General features: G+C 48.6%; 9 protein-coding genes across 9 annotated transcripts; 3 read left to right on the forward strand and 6 right to left on the reverse strand.

Moving 5' to 3' along the window:
• Nucleotides 1-42: 42 nt before the first annotated feature.
• HPODL_05271 (uncharacterized protein) lies at nt 43-386 on the forward strand (the record flags this gene model as incomplete). The annotated part of the gene is made up of 2 exons (XM_014079262.1): nt 43-84; nt 126-386. 2 exons carry the CDS (start codon nt 43-45, stop codon nt 384-386), a joined length of 303 nt encoding a protein of 100 aa, XP_013934737.1.
• Nucleotides 387-388: 2 nt separating this feature from the next.
• Nucleotides 389-1,732, reverse strand: HPODL_04458 (uncharacterized protein; the record flags this gene model as incomplete). The annotated part of the gene is made up of 1 exon (XM_014079263.1): nt 389-1,732. One exon carries the CDS (start codon nt 1,730-1,732, stop codon nt 389-391), a length of 1,344 nt encoding a protein of 447 aa, XP_013934738.1.
• A 148-nt stretch (nt 1,733-1,880) lies between these two features.
• On the reverse strand, nt 1,881-2,320 carry HPODL_04459 (uncharacterized protein; the record flags this gene model as incomplete). Its single annotated transcript, XM_014079264.1, has 2 exons — nt 1,881-2,265; nt 2,301-2,320. 2 exons carry the CDS (start codon nt 2,318-2,320, stop codon nt 1,881-1,883), a joined length of 405 nt encoding a protein of 134 aa, XP_013934739.1.
• A 219-nt stretch (nt 2,321-2,539) lies between these two features.
• On the reverse strand, nt 2,540-4,942 carry HPODL_04460 (DNA topoisomerase 2-associated protein PAT1; the record flags this gene model as incomplete). The annotated part of the gene is made up of 1 exon (XM_014079265.1): nt 2,540-4,942. One exon carries the CDS (start codon nt 4,940-4,942, stop codon nt 2,540-2,542), a length of 2,403 nt encoding a protein of 800 aa, XP_013934740.1.
• A 147-nt stretch (nt 4,943-5,089) lies between these two features.
• On the reverse strand, nt 5,090-6,079 carry HPODL_04461 (Actin-related protein 2/3 complex subunit 2; the record flags this gene model as incomplete). Its single annotated transcript, XM_014079266.1, has 1 exon — nt 5,090-6,079. One exon carries the CDS (start codon nt 6,077-6,079, stop codon nt 5,090-5,092), a length of 990 nt encoding a protein of 329 aa, XP_013934741.1.
• Nucleotides 6,080-6,209: 130 nt separating this feature from the next.
• On the reverse strand, nt 6,210-9,578 carry HPODL_04462 (uncharacterized protein; the record flags this gene model as incomplete). The annotated part of the gene is made up of 1 exon (XM_014079267.1): nt 6,210-9,578. One exon carries the CDS (start codon nt 9,576-9,578, stop codon nt 6,210-6,212), a length of 3,369 nt encoding a protein of 1,122 aa, XP_013934742.1.
• A 421-nt stretch (nt 9,579-9,999) lies between these two features.
• Nucleotides 10,000-14,085, forward strand: HPODL_04463 (ABC-type multidrug transport system; the record flags this gene model as incomplete). The annotated part of the gene is made up of 1 exon (XM_014079268.1): nt 10,000-14,085. The coding sequence occupies one exon, from the start codon at nt 10,000-10,002 to the stop codon at nt 14,083-14,085; it is 4,086 nt and encodes a 1,361-aa protein (XP_013934743.1).
• Nucleotides 14,086-14,199: 114 nt separating this feature from the next.
• HPODL_04464 (L-lactate dehydrogenase (cytochrome)) lies at nt 14,200-15,765 on the forward strand (the record flags this gene model as incomplete). The annotated part of the gene is made up of 1 exon (XM_014079269.1): nt 14,200-15,765. The coding sequence occupies one exon, from the start codon at nt 14,200-14,202 to the stop codon at nt 15,763-15,765; it is 1,566 nt and encodes a 521-aa protein (XP_013934744.1).
• An 18-nt stretch (nt 15,766-15,783) lies between these two features.
• HPODL_04465 (metabolite transport protein GIT1) lies at nt 15,784-17,301 on the reverse strand (the record flags this gene model as incomplete). The annotated part of the gene is made up of 1 exon (XM_014079270.1): nt 15,784-17,301. The coding sequence occupies one exon, from the start codon at nt 17,299-17,301 to the stop codon at nt 15,784-15,786; it is 1,518 nt and encodes a 505-aa protein (XP_013934745.1).
• Nucleotides 17,302-17,591: the final 290 nt, after the last annotated feature.

A 17,591-nucleotide genomic window follows, 5' to 3' on the forward strand; every position in this document is an offset into this window, starting at 1 on the left:
GACTTAAATACACTAAAAAATTATATTTACTTGTTTGATATAATGGCGATCAGTATACCAGTGAAATTACTGAATGAAGCTCAGGTAAGTACAAAGAAATTCAAGCATACAACTCTAACAACTAGGGACATGTTATTACAGTGGAGTTGACTTCGGGAGTCTCGTATAAAGGTAAATTAATTGAGTCCGAAGATACTATGAACGTTCAACTTAAAGACGCTACAATGACCAATACTAACGGATCCACCCAATACCAGCCACAGGTTTTCATTAGGGGGTCACAGATTAGATTTTTCGCTGTGCCTGAGATTCTGAAACACGCGCCTATGTTTGATCCCAACCACGTTAAACCACCAGCTCCAATAAGAGGCCCAAAAAGAAAATGAAATTAGTCAAAGCCTTCTAGAGCTCCCAAAACTCGTTCCAAGCGCTCGCATCCCTGCTGGTAATGGTTTGGATTGAGCATCATGTTAGCAGTTAGTCTGGACAGGGAATCGACAACCTGCTCGATGAGATATTTCTCGTCAGCAGGAATATCGAGATCGGCGAACTCCTGACCAATAACAATTCCATCAGTTGCATTCAGGAGACGTGCTAGTGTATCATAGGAAAACGATTTAATTCTAGACTTTGGTCTTTTTGCGCGCTTTTTCGTTTTAGTTGAGGCTCGCGGCACGGGCTTTTCCTGCGGGTCTTCGATGTCTTCATAGTCATCTTCTGGGACACCTTCTGTACCTTCCAGCTTTTGTTCCCTGGCAGTCTGGTCGAATATAGATTCCTCCGAAACGGTAGAGCCAGAATTGACTTTCCTCAATGGCTCCGTCTCCTCTTTCTCGTTATCATCCTCGCTTTCACTGATAGATCTGGCTGTGTGGAAAGAATCTGCGCCTGTGCGGACGCTGGTGGCCTGCGAGGGCGAGTATCGGTGAATATTGAAAGGAGGTATGCCGAATTTTTGGCTGTTTTGTTCTTGATCGGCCTCTGCCTCAATTTCGCTCCGAAGATCCTCAAACTCCTTCATGATGTCGTCGAATTTTCCACTGGCGCGGCCGCTAGATCTTCCTGAGGAGCTTGAGTCCATCGAGGGACGTCCAGGCTTGCTGGAAATCTTATCGATTGAGTGAAAGCCTCCAGATAGAGGCCGCCTTGGAGATCTTGCTGGAATGGTTAAATTCAATTGAGTGTACTGTTCTTTATCTGGCACGCGTGGGAACCCATCGCTGAGCAATTCGGATGGGCGGGCAACTGGGATGATCTGGGGTTTTTTGATACTCTCTTTATCGTCTTCTTCCATCACCGGAGACGTTTCTTTCAAGAAACCAGAGAGGTCTTTCGCTCCCGAAGAGTGTTGAATTTTTGAGCCGTTGACTTTCTTCACTTCCGAGAGTCTTTCTGAAGGAACAGTGGTGGACGTGTCGGAGTCTCTGTCCACCACATATTTCACGGTATCGATGTCAACGTGCTGCACAATGCCTGAATATTCAGACATCATGGATGACCTATTACCTGGGGCATTGGAAAGATTGGAGACTCTTCTATTCCAATGGTCAGTGAAGCTATGTTTGGGAACAGTTGGCGACGAGCTGTGGTGACTAGAGCTACTGTGGGGACTGTCATCTCGTGGAAGCTGCCTATTTTCAGGAGTTCTCAAAGAGATTGCATCCAGGTCTGGATTGGTAACGGTGAGCTTCTGCATGGGCATTTCGGAATACACACTGGAGCGTTCCGACATGATGAGGATGTTGTAAAAGAAAGCAAAGTTTAAGTTGTCTGTGATCTTAGAGATCAAAATTAGTAGATGGCTGGTTTCTAGGATGGGGCTGTAAATTAATATTATATTATTACTAAATCTGGAAATCAGATTATTTGCTGTTTGGAGACTACAACTCCAGACGGTCGTAAGAGTCATTCCATATGTAACAAAGACCGGCTTTGAAGGTTGTGTTGTTGATTTCGGTTCTTCCATCGTGGTCGCCGTGGCGTATGTCAATTGGATCAAGAAGCTGTACTTTTACGGGAACGGAAGCGAACTCGTAGCCTTCAAAGTAGTCCATATGCCGGAGGTCTTGGTCGGAAAGTCCATCGACCAAGAGACCATCCACATAGTCCCCCTGATGTGGGATGACTGCAGAGTAGCTTGCGTTCCGAACAGCAACCTGTTTGTGATCAGGCAATCTCGCCTTGTATATGTGAAGATTAGAACTGTCTGGATCTGTATCTAGAACTTCAAATACAACGTCCGGAGAGACAGTTGGACCGTAGCAGCTCATCGAATTAGTCCCTGATATTAAGATACTTACAATAACGACAGTCCATCCATGGAAATCTATCTAACTGGCCATTAAGACAAGTATATAATACTACAGTATAATTTGTTGGCAGAAGGCAATTTCATGCATACAATTATCCTTTTTTTATCGAGTGCACGAAATGAAAGCAATTGCACCCCCACCCCTTATAGATCGGCCGAAAATTGCTGTTAAAGGTGACGTTTTTTTAAAATCGTGAGGCGGAAGTGTAATAACGTCATTGTAGGCACTTATAGTTCGGTGATATCTGATTCCGAGGCTTTCAGTCCCATCACATTCAGGAACAGATTGAGATTCGAAAGATGTTTCTCGGCACCCTGCAAATCGCCAGACTCCTTGAGAGCCTTGCTCACACCCATGCTGCCAAAGATTTCGTTCCTAATTTCATCGACAATTATTCTTTGATGACTTAGTAGACCCGCAAGAGAGAGCGACGCCAAGAACTGCCAAATGTAAGAATCGTCGCTCTTCGACTCGGAATTACGCACTTTGCGCGCGTCATCGTTCGAAAGGTACGGCGGGAAGATAGTAGCCAGTCTGCCTTCTAATGCTTGGAATAGGTGGTCGTAGATAGTCTGCCATTGAGCAAGGTCTTGCGGACTGAGTCCGGCAGAAAATTCCTGCTTGATCAGCTCCAGTCGCGAAACAAGTATGGTAATCAGCGAGAGTCCAATTTTTGTCGTGGACAAAAATAGCACATTGTTATTTCCGCCTTTAACGATTAAAGCCACAAACCGTAGAACCTGCTGAAAGTCCGATTCGCTAACAAATAAAACTAGCGTTTTCATGACGGTCATCTGGAAAAGCTCAATCTTACTCTTTTCTGTTTTCGGAATCTCGTAGTTTTCGTTCACGTAGTTGGCATACGAGCCCTTCATGACCACGTCGATGTTATGCAGATTGGCAAAAATCGCCTCCATCAGCTTAATTTTTTGCTCGGGATTGAGGAAATGGAACAGTCTGTTAAACACTTTCATCGCCTTGTCGATAGACAGTACAGAAATGAATGGAGAAACGACAGTACTGGAAGTCTCAATTGTGTCATTGAGACGAAGAGCGTTCCAAAGGTCCTTGGAATCCCGCTCTTGGTTTTCACGCTCCAGAGATTCAAGCTTCAAAACCTGGGAGTAGATGTCTTCAATCACAGAGAGCTGGAAAGCTCTTGAAGACTTAGAGTACACGTTCTCCTTTGGAACAACAACCTCGTCGGAGCTGCCCGTGGTATTGATCACCAACTGCTTTCTTGGCTGTTTGCCGGAGCCAACAGACACTTTACCCAAAGCACCTTCCTTTGCAAGCACTCCGGTTCTTTCTCCGCGCTCCTTAGCAACAGTGACGGCTTTGGAAACTTGCTGTTGCATTCTCTGTAGGGCCACATCGGCCCTCTTCTCCCTGCCTCCCAATCTATGTCCAGACTGGTCTAAATATTTCTGTGCAATGGAGCTCATATCGTCTTCGCCGACAGAGGAGTTCAGCACTCGGTAGACTTGACAATAGAAGTCCTCATTGTACGGATCGTCAGTGACAATCTGAGAGAGCTGAACCCTGGTCACAAAGTCTTTATCTCTTGGGTTCATAAATCCAGAACATCTGATAATTGCTGACACTTTGTTCTGTCTTCTCCAAAGCTTCTCTCTCTCTTCTTGTGTCAGATTCTCTGGATTTTGTCTCTGAGGTCTTTGCTTCCGTGGCTTTTCATCATAGCCCAGGGGAGGGAAGTTTCCCGTAGCATCGCTCGAACCAACCTGTTGGACAGACTGGGGAGCTGGTGTAGCAGATGAGGAAGGTGCAGAAGCCGAAGCAGGCACCTTCTGCTCAACGGCCTGTGGCACAGGCTGGGAAGAGTGAGGAGGTGGAGAAGCAGCATTTAGAACAGGGGGGGACTGAAGAGCCTGAGGAGCTTGTAATGCTGGTTGCTGTTGCTGTTGTTGCTGTTGTTGCTGAACTGGAGCGGGAGCCGATTGAGGCACTTGAGGCACCTGAGGTACCTGAAGACCCGCAGGAGGTGGTTGCACTTGCTGGGGCTGTTGTCCTTGACCCAAAGCGCCCTGCTGCATCATTTGCTGTGCTTGGAACGGCATGAAAGGCATAACTCCTGGCTGGAACGGAGGGAAGTAGCCTTGGGCCAATGCTTGGGCAGCGGCTGCAGGGTTAGGGAACTGTCCGGAGGCCATGGCCGCAACCAAAAGTTGCTGTTGCTGCTGATACATGTAAGGGTTCATCTGAGGCATCTGGGGCACTTGTTGTTGAGGTTGACGGAGCTTAGCTTCGATCTCTTCGAGAGACAACACCCTTTGTTCTGAAGCTGGCTGCGAGGACGCAGAGTCAGCTGTTTTCGCTTCCTCGTTCCACAAAGAGGCCATTGGTGCGATCACCTGGTCGACCTGGGCGGCCTTTGCGTAAGACAAATTTGGATTGACTGTCTGGGGTTTCGAGGCAGGCTTCAGACCGCCTGTGAAATCGAAATTGGACCCGATTTCCTTCACGTCGGCTCCAAACGTCTCGTCGTTGAAAGCGTCCTCATCTTGCTCTCCGAGGCCCTCATAGGTTTCCTCAAAATCGAGCGTGTCCAGTTTCTGGTCCTTCTCTCCAGACGAGGGAGGTCCTGATGGATCGAATCCGAAAAAGGACATGGTTCAATGTTTCGATAGAGTACCGACTGTGTTTATTTGGCTGGTTTTTGCCTCATAAAATTTCGACGAAGAATTTGGGTAAGACGCACGACCCGAGTTTTACTCGTATCTAAAATCAGTGCATAATCACTATACATATTCCCGGGCTCACGCTCTCATTTCAAACCGTCTTCCGCTCGCGGTCTTTCTTTCGCTCCTGTGCTCCTCATCGTCCACGTCTCTCCGGGCCCTGTTAAGGATTTTGGTGAAACTATTCACCCTGAATCTCATTCTCTGGTGCAGGTAGCACTTGACGATTTTGATGTGGTAGTGGAAGTACGACCTGAACAGCTGGATGTGAGTGATAGAGTTCCACTTCACGTCTTCGGTGCTCAGATGTCTTGGAAACAGCACGAATGTGATATACGTTTTGTTGTGGGTGTTGGCGGCCTCCAAATGTTTAATCTCGAGCGGAATTTCCTGGTGCGAGTTGATCACCTGCGGGGCCTTTTGGATGCTACGTTTTCTGGCATCGCTAAACTCCTGCAAAAACACTTTCGAGAAGATCTTGTCCGTGTCGTCTTGGAAAATAGTCGAGAAAATCACAGTCACTCTATCATTCGACGGTTTGATGTAGATGGACTCCATGTCTCTGTAGTGCAATTGCAGAACCTGTTCGTTCGAGTTGTTGGGAGAATCCTCTCCATACAAGTTGTTAGGGTCCACCGGCTGCTCTTTCGAGAGCACCTCATATCTTTGGAACGCCTGAAGGAATGGCGCGGCGAAACAGTTGCGCTTCAGAAGGGAAAGCTCGGCAATTAGCTGCTGTTTTTCGTCTTCGTTAGAGAACGTCGCCTGCTCGACATCGATGTAAAGACTGTAGTCATAACCATACTCGGGTTGTGTTTGTTGGATGAATGGGTACTTGGAGTACTTTGAGTTGAGCAATTCCTTCACTCCGTAGTTCACAAGGTCGTTCCAGCACTTGATGCTGATAGACAGCAGAAGTTTTGTTTTGGACTCTGGGGTAGACAAGTGGTAGGTGGTGAAATCAAAATCGGTGATGATTCTGTCCAGAAACACTGGCGTGTAGTCCGGAGCAAACGCCTGGCTAATTGCCTCCTCCACGAGCAAGTTCTGCGGTTGTAGTTGTAACATGAAGAATACGTAGCGAAAATAAAATGATTATGTAACAAAAAAAAGTTTCGAGACGACGGGAGCCATATGAACCAAGTCTTTCAATGAATCACTTATATGTTTAAATTCTTGAATCTGTAATATTATACAATTAATCGGTGTCTCTGCGTTTACCCAGTTCGTTCAGTACAGTGTCCAGTGCATCCCTCAGAGAACGCGCTTGCTCGTCTCCGGCCCCAAGCGACTTGAGGTCTGTCTGGCTCTTTCTTGTATTGATCAGGGTGTTGTTCTCTGTATCCGAGTGAGAGTACAGGTCAGACAGCGTAATCCCACTATTCTGTAATTTCTTTAGTGCATCAAGGAACTTCTGGATGTCGCTTGATCCAGAAAGTGCCGCGAGTAGGGAGGTCTGTTTCTCTTGCAACTTGTCTGCGTCAAGGCTGGCCTTTTTAAAAGTGCTGGACGCTTTAAATGTGTTTGCCTCCTCAGCAACCATATTAAGACTCGACACCGAATTGTGAGCCACCATTGGCGATGATTCGGCCTTAAGCTCTGTGGTCTCTGTGTCTGACAGCTGCGGAGAGAGTCGTTTTGCCTCTTCCTTATTTTCAATGAAAAAGTCATAAGTTTTTCCAGTATGGCACGGAGCACCGACTTCAGGGTGCATTTTTGCAAGCAATTCCAAACACTTCTTGACAGATTCGTCCACCATGATAAGTCTGATGAGGGTCTCCTTGCCTTCTATCGTGAGTCTTTGCTGTAATTGCAATTTGACTAGCTCCTTGATAGCAGCATGCATTTCATTGCGCAACTTGTCCGTGTACTCAAAAAATTCCTTCACCTCTTGTTCGGTCAAGCTATCAGACTTGCGCAGCATGTCCATAGCCATTTGAGTGAACGGCTTGCCATTCTGCGTCACTTTCAGCAGCGGGTTCAGGTCTGAGCTACCGTCCGTGTCTCCGTACAGTGCTCTTTCCATGTTGCGCATGGTGAGCAGCCCCACTTTCTGGTGAAACTCTGGAGGAACGCCTTCCAGGTCGTAGTCAATATTGAATAGCGACCGCGAGTACTTGAGAGACTGACAGAGCGACTCGCAGCATGCTTCTGTCAACACATTCTGCTTGATGGACAGATAATTGAGGTTTTTGATGAGCGGGAGCGTCTCGCTCAGCTGGATCAGCGCAACCTGCGAGAAATCGTTGCCGTCCAAATTCAAACGATGCAGGTCCTGGAAAAGAGGCAGGTACGTGACAAACTTGTGCATGAACGTCTCGAACAATTTTTTGTTGTTGGAAAGATCCAGATACTTGAGGTGCGAAAACTTGGAAAATGCGTCAAAAACAGCAACCGTGTCCTCGTTGTCGCGGAGGTTGCAGCTGTTGAGCGAAAGGAGAGCCAGAGAGGACCGGAAGTTCTCCTGTTTTGTGTACTCGATGAACGGACGCAGCTTCGTCGATAGGTCATTGTAGCCCAGGTCCACCCCAACAACGTTCGAGCTTTCCTTCATCCAGTCAACCACAATCTCGATGTGGCTCAAAGTGAGATCGTTGAAAGCAAGACCGATCTTCATGGTGTTTTTCAGTCCTAGCTTCAAAAAGTCCCTGAACACGGCCAGATCATTAATTTTGCAACCACTCAAAACCATCTCGTTAATTCCACGACGTACCATCAATGTTGCTGTCAGCAAAGACCAGTCCATATCGGAACGGTCCTGAATATTGCATGTCATCCGGTCTCTGGTGTCTGCTGGTTTTCGAAGCTTTTGGAGGTTGAGGTCAAGGGATGGACACTGTGTGAGGTCTAGTCTTGTGAGAGCTTTATTCATCGACAGGAACCAACAAAGCATCTTCCAGCCTTCAGCGTCAATTGGAGTGTTTCTTAGGGATAATTTCTCAAGGTGCCGCTTGCTCAGGAGCGCCGCTAACAACGTGCGGAACATCTCGTGTGTCATTGAAACTCCGTCCAGAGAAACGCAGTGAATAGGCGCAATGCGAACGAAATCGGCAAAAGAAAGCACCTCAATCAGCGAAGGATGTGGATTGCGCAGTTGCAGAATAGGCAGCGGGTCCGTTGACCCCTTGGGGATCTGTTTAAGAGTGGCAGGGATAGGAAGGATTTCCCGTAGATGGCAGCAACGGGTGTACAATTCGTCCAGCTTGAGCGTGACGACTGGCTTTTCCATTGGCTTTTTTCTTCTGACCATCGGCTTGTCGATCTTAATGTCGTCGATCGGTCCCATCGAGTCCCCGGTAGTTCGGGCCTTCTCTGCTGCCATCACTTTGTCGTGCTGATTAATGGTCTGGTCTGACGGACTTCTCTGCATGCTTTCAGATGAATCCTGGTGGACGAGCCTTAGATGGCCGGATCCACCCACCACGATACCGGAAGAGGCGGTCTTTTGCTCTTCTGGGCTGAGTTTGTGGATGATCAGCTCTCCGTCAGGGCCCACCTCGACATTTCCCTTACGTGGGTGTCTGGATGGAATTTGTTGTGGGGGGTCGTTGACAAAAGTTGTGGTTGCAAAAGCCACTTTCCGAATAGGCTTGACGTCTCTGAGGGCCTTGATTGGAGGCGACTTCTCGACTTTGGGTGGGGGAGGTACGTAGGAAATAGACAGAGACGAGCTTCTGGACGGGTGTGGCGAAAGGTGGCTCGCGTCCTTGTTGCGAGAGAGTTTAAGGAACGACCCGAAAACACCCTCTTTCGACTCCCTGGTAGACGGACACTCCTCCTCCTCCGCCGGATGGTTGTACTTTGGGTGCAGTGAAAACGCCGAGGGGAGTTTCGGTTTGTCAGGGTGCGGCGGAATTTCTTCAGGGCTGTATTTGATGTGCGACTCTATGGTTGGAGCGAAAACATTGTACTCGGGCGAATCCACATAGTCCATAGTGTCCTCAATGTCTTTCAAGTATTCGTACAACTTGGGGTCTAGGTCCTTGTATTTGCTGGATAATTTCTCTGAAGGAGCCCGTTGTGGCTGCTTGACTTCCTCCTTTGGTTGTTGTTCCACTGACTGCCTCCTTGGACGTGGAACCTCGGAAGCTGGGGGTGCTGAAACAGGCGAGACGCTAACCGAGGACGACCGCGACCGTGGCCGCTCCTCCTTGCCAAATATCCTGCGGAAAAAACCTCCATGCTTCTTTGGTTCCGAAGTACAGGATGGCGAAAGCACATTGGTGGACGACCGGGCTAGCGAAGAGGTGCCAAACTCCTCTTTGGTGCGGGACGTCGTGCCATCAACTGTCCGCGATCTGCGCAGAGGAAGCAGGTCGTGGTTGCTCGCAACAATATCTGTATCAGGGGCAGAGACAGAAGGCAATGCTTTGCTGTTGCTTGAAGTAGCCAGGGATGGAGATTTTATTGGAGATAACGTAGAACCTGTGGGTGCCCCACGGAGAAACCAGTCGTATTCTGCCGTCTCCAGCGTATCATTGACCACCTGAAGCTGGTGTTGTAGCCGCTGGCGCAGCCGATCGTGCTGCTTCGTGTTATCAGTTGATGCTGTTGCAGACGATGACATGATGAAGACAAACTAATTTCGCGGACTATCGACCTTTATCGACCGCCAGAATCCAGAATTTTTACTCCAGACCTCAATCTGCTTATCTAAGCACTTACGTCATCCGGCAGAAAGAGCTCGGGTCCCGGAAGCATAACTGATTCAGCAAGCAAGAGCAGGCCCAGATCTGTCTGCTAGAGGACGTGACCAGAGATGATCCTTACCAAGGACATTCACGGCACCGCACGGCGGGAAGGCTACAACTAATATACGGTTTTCAGTTGCTTGCTCCGGCGAGATCGACCCGGGCCCGAGAAGAAGGGTGAAGCCCGCAACTCAAGTTCGTGTCAACCGAACTTAAAAATCATGGTTTATCGATTCGCACGGCACTAAAGTTTAAGGCCGAAATTCTTAATTCCCGATATACATTTTTTCATATTTTATGAATACCGAGCAAGCCTTCGAGAAGCACCTTGCCCTTCAAAGACGGCCGCTAACGTTTTTGTTGAGCAAGAATGTTCCTCCGTTGCCGTTGCAGGAGGAGCGAAAGACGTTCCCGCATTATAAGACCAATCCTCTATATCGCTGCTTTTTCTGGTATTTGACACCCCTTCTGCGGGTTGGGTACAAGAGGACACTCCAGCCGGAAGATTTGTTTGTTTTGGATGAGCAGCAGACGATTGATTACATGTACACCAAGTTTAAGAGCACGTTCGAACCAGAGGTCGAAAAGCTTTTGGCCCAGCATATTGCTCGAAAATGCCAAGAGCGCGGCGAAACACCGGAGACTTCCTCGGTCTCTCCAGAAGAGGATGCGGACGACTTTGAAATCAAAGTGTCTGTTTTAGGTAAGCATTTGTTCTACACATTTGGCTGGCAGTATTCGAGAGCAGCCTTTGTGAAGGTGTTAGCCGATATCGCTGGAACTCTCATGCCCTTGCTTCAGAAAAAACTGGTCGATTTCGTGGAGACCAGGGGTTACGGGGCCAGCACCAACACGGGAAAGGGAGTCGGCTACGCTATCGGGGCGTGTGCCATGATCCTATTTTCCGGTATTTGCATTAATCATTATTTTTATAACTCCATCACCACCGGAGCCAAGGTGAAGGCCGTTTTGACGAAGGCCCTGCTGGAAAAAAGTTTCAAACTCGACGCTCGCGGCAAGCACAGATTCCCTGTGGGTAAGATCAATTCTATTATGGGAACAGATCTCGCAAGAGTTGATCTTGCTATCGGGTTTTTCCCCTTCCTGTTCATTTTCCCTATTCCTGTTATCATTGTCGTCGTGATGCTGATTGTTAATATCGGGGTTTCTGCTCTTGCAGGTATTGCTGTGTTTGTCTTTTTCACGCTATTCACAGGATTTCTCATTAGATACCTTTTCAAGTTGAGAGTGAGCGCAAATGTGTTCACAGACCAAAGGGTTAACTTAATCAAGGAGCTCCTGAAAAATTTCAAAATGATCAAGCTGTACGGCTGGGAAAACTCGTATCTTCGCTCTTTCCAGAAAATCCGTTCCCAGGAGATGTCGACGCTGTTCAAGATGCAGGGCGGCAAGAACGTTCTGATCGGAATTTCGCTCTGGATGCCTTTGGCTGCCTCTATGGTGGCATTTTTGGTTCTTCACAGCCTGAAGAGCAGTCGTTCTGTTGGAGACATTTTCTCATCTCTGACTCTTTTCCAGGTTCTCACACAGCAGTTCCTGTTGGTCCCTGCCAGTCTTGCCATGTCCAGTGATATGGTCATTGGACTCAAACGTGTCTGTCAATTACTTTCCTGTCCGGAGGATAAGGAGCTGGACAAGTTTTTTGATGACCTCGATGACGAGAAACTAGCAATGAAGATTGAGAATGCGAGCTTCCAATGGCACACTTTTGAGGACGATGAAACGGAGGACAAGAACGAGAGTGTCAAGAGCACCAAAAGCACCAAGAGCTCGACAATGTCCGAGGAGCAGGAGGTTGTGGAAAAGGAGTCTCACGAGCGCGAGGAGCTATCAAAGACGGATTTCCCAGGGCTGCTCAATTTGAACCTGTCCATCAAAAAAGGTGATTTCGTGGTTGTTACAGGCTCTGTTGGGTCTGGAAAGTCGTCATTATTGAACGCATTGTGCGGTTTCATGCCCAAGACCGAGGGAAGAGTTTGCAAAAATGGTAGTGTCATGCTTTGTGGTGCCCCGTGGGTGCAAAATGCCACTGTGAAGGACAATATCACGTTTGGCCGGCCTTTCGATCAGGAAAAGTATGACAGCGTTGTGAAAGTGTGCTCCTTGAAGGGAGACTTTGATCAGCTGCCAGGAGGAGAGCTCACAGAGGTGGGTGAGCGTGGTATTACTCTCTCTGGTGGCCAGAAGGCGCGGATCAACCTTGCCAGAGCCGTCTATGCTGACAGAGACATTATCATGTTGGACGATGTTCTGAGTGCTGTGGACGCCAAGGTTGGCAAGTTCATAATGGACGAGTGCATTCTTGGATACCTCAGGGATAAGACGCGTATTCTTGCTACGCATCAGCTTTCGCTGATTGGCTCTGCCGACAAAATCATGTTTTTGAACGGTGACGGATCCGTTGACTGCGGAACGTTTGCCGAGCTCAGGAGCAGAAACACCGAGTTTGTGAGACTTATGGAGTTCAGTCATGACGTTGAGAAGGATGACGACGAGGAGACATTAGAAAACGAGAAGAAGGGCTTTTTTGACGACGAAGACAAGGGTAAGCTTGTTCAGGCGGAAGAAAAGGCTGTCAACGCAATCTCCTGGCAGGTGTACAAGTCGTACATCAACACAGGATCTGGCAAACTCAGGGCCTTGCTCCCCATGCTATTTTTCCTCGTGATTGCTCTCACCACCTTCCTCACTCTATTCACCAACAACTGGCTGTCTTTCTGGATTGTCGACAGATTCCACCGCCCAAAGAAGTTCTATGAGGGCATCTATATTATGTTTACTATGCTGGTTATGGTTTTCAACGTTCTGCAGTTTATGATCCTCGTCTATTTCTGCAACAGAGCAGCGCTGCGATTGAACATCATGGCCTTCAAGAGAGTGTTGCATGCCCCAATGTCGTTCATGGACACGTCTCCTATGGGACGTGTTCTCAATAGATTCACTAAGGACACCGACGCCCTGGACAACGAGATTCAGGATCAACTCAGAATGTTCCTTAATCCAGCAGCCACCATCATCGGCACCCTCGTTCTGTGCATTATCTACCTTCCGTGGTTCGCCATAGCTATTCCGTTCCTGGCAATGCTGTTTTTCCTGGTGTCCTCGTTTTACCTGTCGAGCTCGAGAGAGGTCAAGCGGCTCGAGGCCGTGAAGAGATCGGTGGTGTACTCGCACTTTAACGAGGCACTGTCTGGAATGGACACGATCAAGGCCCACGGCTCCACGGAGCGGTTCCTGAAGGTAAACGAAAAACTCATAGATGACATGAACGAGAGCTACTACGTTGTTGTCGCCATCCAGGGATGGCTTGCCATTAGTTTGGACTCGGTTGCGACGCTGCTGTGTCTGATCGTTGCACTGCTCTGCTGTTTCCGTGTGTTCAACATCAGCGGAGCTTACACTGGTCTGCTGCTTACCTATGTCTTGACCATTGCAGGTCTGTTGAGTTTCATGCTGAGATCGCTGACCGAAGTCGAAAACCAGATGAACTCCGTCGAAAGAGTCAATTATTATGCCACCAGTATCAAACAGGAGGCGCCTTTCGAGATACCAGAGAACGACCCAGAGCCAAGCTGGCCTGCTGTAGGAGCCGTGAAATTTATCGATGTCAGCATGAGATACAGGGAGGAGCTTCCGCTGGCCGTCAAGCACCTCGACATCAACGTTCGTGGGGGCGAGAAAATTGGTATATGTGGCCGCACGGGAGCCGGAAAGTCGAGCATCATGTACTGTTTGTTCCGGCTGGCGGAATTCGAGGGCCAAATACTGATTGACGGAGTCGACATATCGAGAATCGGACTGCACAAGCTGAGATCGCGGCTGTCTATAATTCCGCAAGATCCTGTTTTGTTTAGCGGTACTGTGCGCTCGAACCTGGATCCTTTCGGCGAGCACGACGACGAGACCCTTTGGACTTCGCTAGGCAAGGCAGGTCTTATCGACAGAGATCTTTTGCCTCAAGTCAAGGAGCAGAGCAAGGGGGACCCCAATCTGCACAAATTCCATCTGAGTCGGACTGTTGAGGATGACGGTTCGAACTTCTCTCTTGGTGAGAAGCAGCTGATTGCTTTGGCCAGAGCCCTTGTTAGGGGCACGAAAATTCTGGTTCTGGATGAGGCTACTTCGAGCGTTGACTACGAAACCGACGCCAAAGTTCAGACGACCATCACCAAGGAGTTTAGTGATTGCACTGTGCTCTGCATTGCACACAGATTAAAGACTATTGTGAAATATGACCGGATCTTGGTCATGGACAAGGGACAGATCGCCGAGTTCGACACCCCACGGAAATTGTACGACCAAAAAGGCATTTTCAGGTCGATGTGCAACAAGAGTGGAGTTTCTGAGGCCGATCTAAAATAAAATAGACGGAATTTTCCCGGTTTGGAAATTCTGATAAGGATTTTGCACAAGAAATCGATAGCGACGTTAATATTGTATAAAATTCATCTGGGTCCTCGTGACTAATAAAATATTATGATTCGCGGAATTAGAAGCGTCGGGTTCTTTGGAGCAGCAAGCGTGTTCTGGTCCTGGAAGCTGCGCCAGACGCTCAGTAGTGACCAGAAACGGGTCGTCAGCTTTGAAGAACTGCAGACACATAACAAGCCCGACGACTGTTGGATTGCCATAAACCAGAAAGTTTACGACGTGACGGAGTTCATTAAGACGCATCCCGGCGGCGTTGCACGGATCCTGAGATACGCCGGAAATGATGCCACCAAAGGGTTCCATTCCATGCACCATCCACAGTACTTGGAGACGTTTTTGGACGGCTCGTTGGTTGGAGAAATAAATGACCTGCCTACAAAGAAAAAAAAGACAAGCACCCGAAGAAAGCAAAAATTGATTGAGATCGAAGAGCAGGAGGAGCAAGTGGTGAAACTGGTTCCGCCAACGCTGTCCCAAATCTTTTCGCTTTCTGACTTTGAGGTTGTTGCGAAAAATGTTCTTCCTCCGGCTACCCTGGCATACATCTCTTCCGGAGCAGATGATGAGTTCACTTTGCGCGAGAACAGATATGCCCTTGGCCGCATTTTCTTCCGTCCTCGCTGCCTCACTGACATCAGCAACACCTCCATCGAAACAGACATTCTCGGTGTCCGCACCGCTGCTCCGTTTTTTATTAGTTCCTTTACGGGATCGAATTTAATCCAGCCCGAAGGAGAAAAGATTCTGGCTCGTGCTGCTGCCGAAGAGAAAATTGCATATATGGTGCCAAAGCGCGGCTCAGTTTCCTTGGAGCAGCTACATGCGGAAACGGCTCATAGTCAGACACTTTTCTACCAGCATGAGTTTGAATCTGCAGAAGAGCTCAGGGAAGCTCCTAAACTTTTCAAGCATATAGAAACTACGATGCCGCAAGTGAAAGCTATCTTTGTGAATGTGGACATCGCTGCACATGGACACAGAGAGAAGGAGTACAAGGTTAGAGAAATGGAAGCAGGAAAGGCCGACGTCAACCTTGGTGGGCTTTTAGGCTCGGAACCAGAGTACGTCGCCACATGGAACGACTTTGAGACTGTCAGGAAAAGCACCAACTTGCCAATCATTCTCAAGGGACTGCAAAGAAAGGAGGACATTCTGAAAGCTGCCGAGCTAGGATTTCGGGGTGCATTAATTTCCAATACCGGTGGCCGCCAGCTGGATTTTTCAAAACCTGCTATTGAGACTCTTGCTGAAGTACACGAGGCTTTGAAGGAGAAAAATATAGATCGGAACCAATTTCAGCTTTTTGTCGAGGGAGGCTTCAGTCGTGGCTCGGACGTGATCAAGGCTTTGTGCCTGGGTGCAATCCCTGGAATTGGCCGGCCAATGCTCTATAGTGAGGTGTACGGCCAAAAAGGTGTTGAAAAAGCGTCACAGCTACTCAAAGAGGAGATTCTCAGAGACATCAAACTGCTGGGAGCCAGTAACGTGTCTTGTTTAGACGACAGTTATCTGGACCTAAGCAGTCTGACAGTCAAGCTTTGGGTTCCTGACTTCCAATATGAAAGAAACTACACTCCGATGGTCAACGTCGCCTTAAAAGTGCAATATTAAGTAGACACTATTCACATATTAACTAGATTCAGACAAGGTTTCGGTTCTCTCGATTATCGCGTTGTCACCCAGACCAGACGGTTTTTTTTCGTAGCTGTCGATCTCGCCCTCCGAGCCAAAGTCGCCCGTCCAGCCCTGGCGTCTCAAATAGCTGAAGTATCTGACGTCCTCCAGCATGAGGTCATCCTCGAGACCGTGGGGAATACACAGGAAGGCTAGAACGACACCAGTAAAGCCCAGGAGCGCAGCAATGATGAACGTCCATTGCTTTCCGAGGTTGTTCTGGATCGGAGTGAATGCTTGAGTTCCAACGGCAGCACCGGTTTTGCCCAAGGCAGCGGAGAGACCGTACAACGTGGAACGGACAGGCGTGGCGTACGACTCGGCAGAAGTCAGTCCCAGGATGTTTCCCGGTCCCAGGTTTCCGAAACCGTTGAAAATTCCGTAGAATATAATAAAGAGCGGCACGATCTTGGTGATTTTTTTGTACGAGCAGCCGATAATGAGACCAATGACAAGATAGCCAGCAAAACCAATGCACATGGTGTATTTCCTTCCGATTCTGTCCGTGAGGAAGGCACCGACAAACAGCATGGGGATGCTGATAATTGCGAGCAGCAGATTCCATTCCGCAACCTTCTCCAGATCAGATGTGTCGTCCAGCACCGATGAGATGATGGTAGACGAGAAGATGCCGTTCGGGAAAGTGACAAAGTCGTAGATAAACCAGCAGCCGCAGGTTCCCAGCAGTCTGCGCCAATAGTATTTAAAGGTGAGCCAGTAGGGCACGTTCTTTTTGATAGCTCCCTTCTTGTAGAGCACGGACGTGGCCATCTTGAATCTGAAATAAAACACTGCAAGCGGCCAGATGCATCCAATTCCAAGCATGACTCTCCAGGTAGTGGACAGATGAGCACCGCTGCCGGTGGCAGGGTAGACGATCAGGAACACGATCAAGGCAAACGGACCACCGAGTGAGAGCGGCAAGTTAGTCACCAAAACGAAGACCCCTCCTCTTTTTTTGGTAGCCTCATTGGCAGATTCGGAAGCAGCAGTGGAACTGGCAGGGTACTCTCCTCCAACACCAAAACCGGTAATACCTCTTGCAACGATCATCATCCAAAACATGCCTTCGGTAGTGACGCCGTGGGAGGCAGTCGCTAGGATGGTTCCGACCACAATCATCAAGGTGGTGGTCAGAATGGCCCATTTTCTCCCAAAATAGTCTCCGGTAACGCCCACCACGACCTGTCCTAGCACAGCTCCAACGAGCAGTGCGTTGGAGACCCGGGTCTTCATCGTGCTGTCGTACGTCTCAGGATACTTGAGAGCAAACACAGAGTTCAACATGTTCATACAGTTGTTCTGGTACCCGTCCGACAACAAGGCCGCACCGGCACAGATAATGGTGAAGATGTCACTAAGAGACTTCTTTTTGGCGAAACGGGTGGATCTGCCCTCTTTATCGTACGCCATCACATGAGAGCCCGCGTCGAAGGTCTCCACTTGGACCTCGATCGCTTTTGAGTCTTCCATTTTGCAGTGAAATTTCAAATGCGGACTGCATGCTATATATTCTTCCGAGCAGCACAGGTATCATCGAATTTTCGAATTGACCCCACATGGCTTTAGCTTATTTGAGCCATGCACGGCAACGGAAATTAATCTCACAAAGCATCTCCGTTGTGAAGCGGGCCACGTACAGGCGTGAACACAGATGATTCGCCAACTGTGCCCCGTGCCAGATAAATGCTAATCTCCGAGAAGCTTTCGCCAAGCGGCTCTCTTGGTTTTTTCCAGAACCAAGCCCACGTGTATCCGACAGC

The sequence above is a fragment of the Ogataea parapolymorpha genome, chromosome V (assembly GCF_000187245.1).
Source record: "Ogataea parapolymorpha DL-1 chromosome V, whole genome shotgun sequence".
Taxonomy (NCBI): domain Eukaryota; kingdom Fungi; phylum Ascomycota; class Pichiomycetes; order Pichiales; family Pichiaceae; genus Ogataea; species Ogataea parapolymorpha.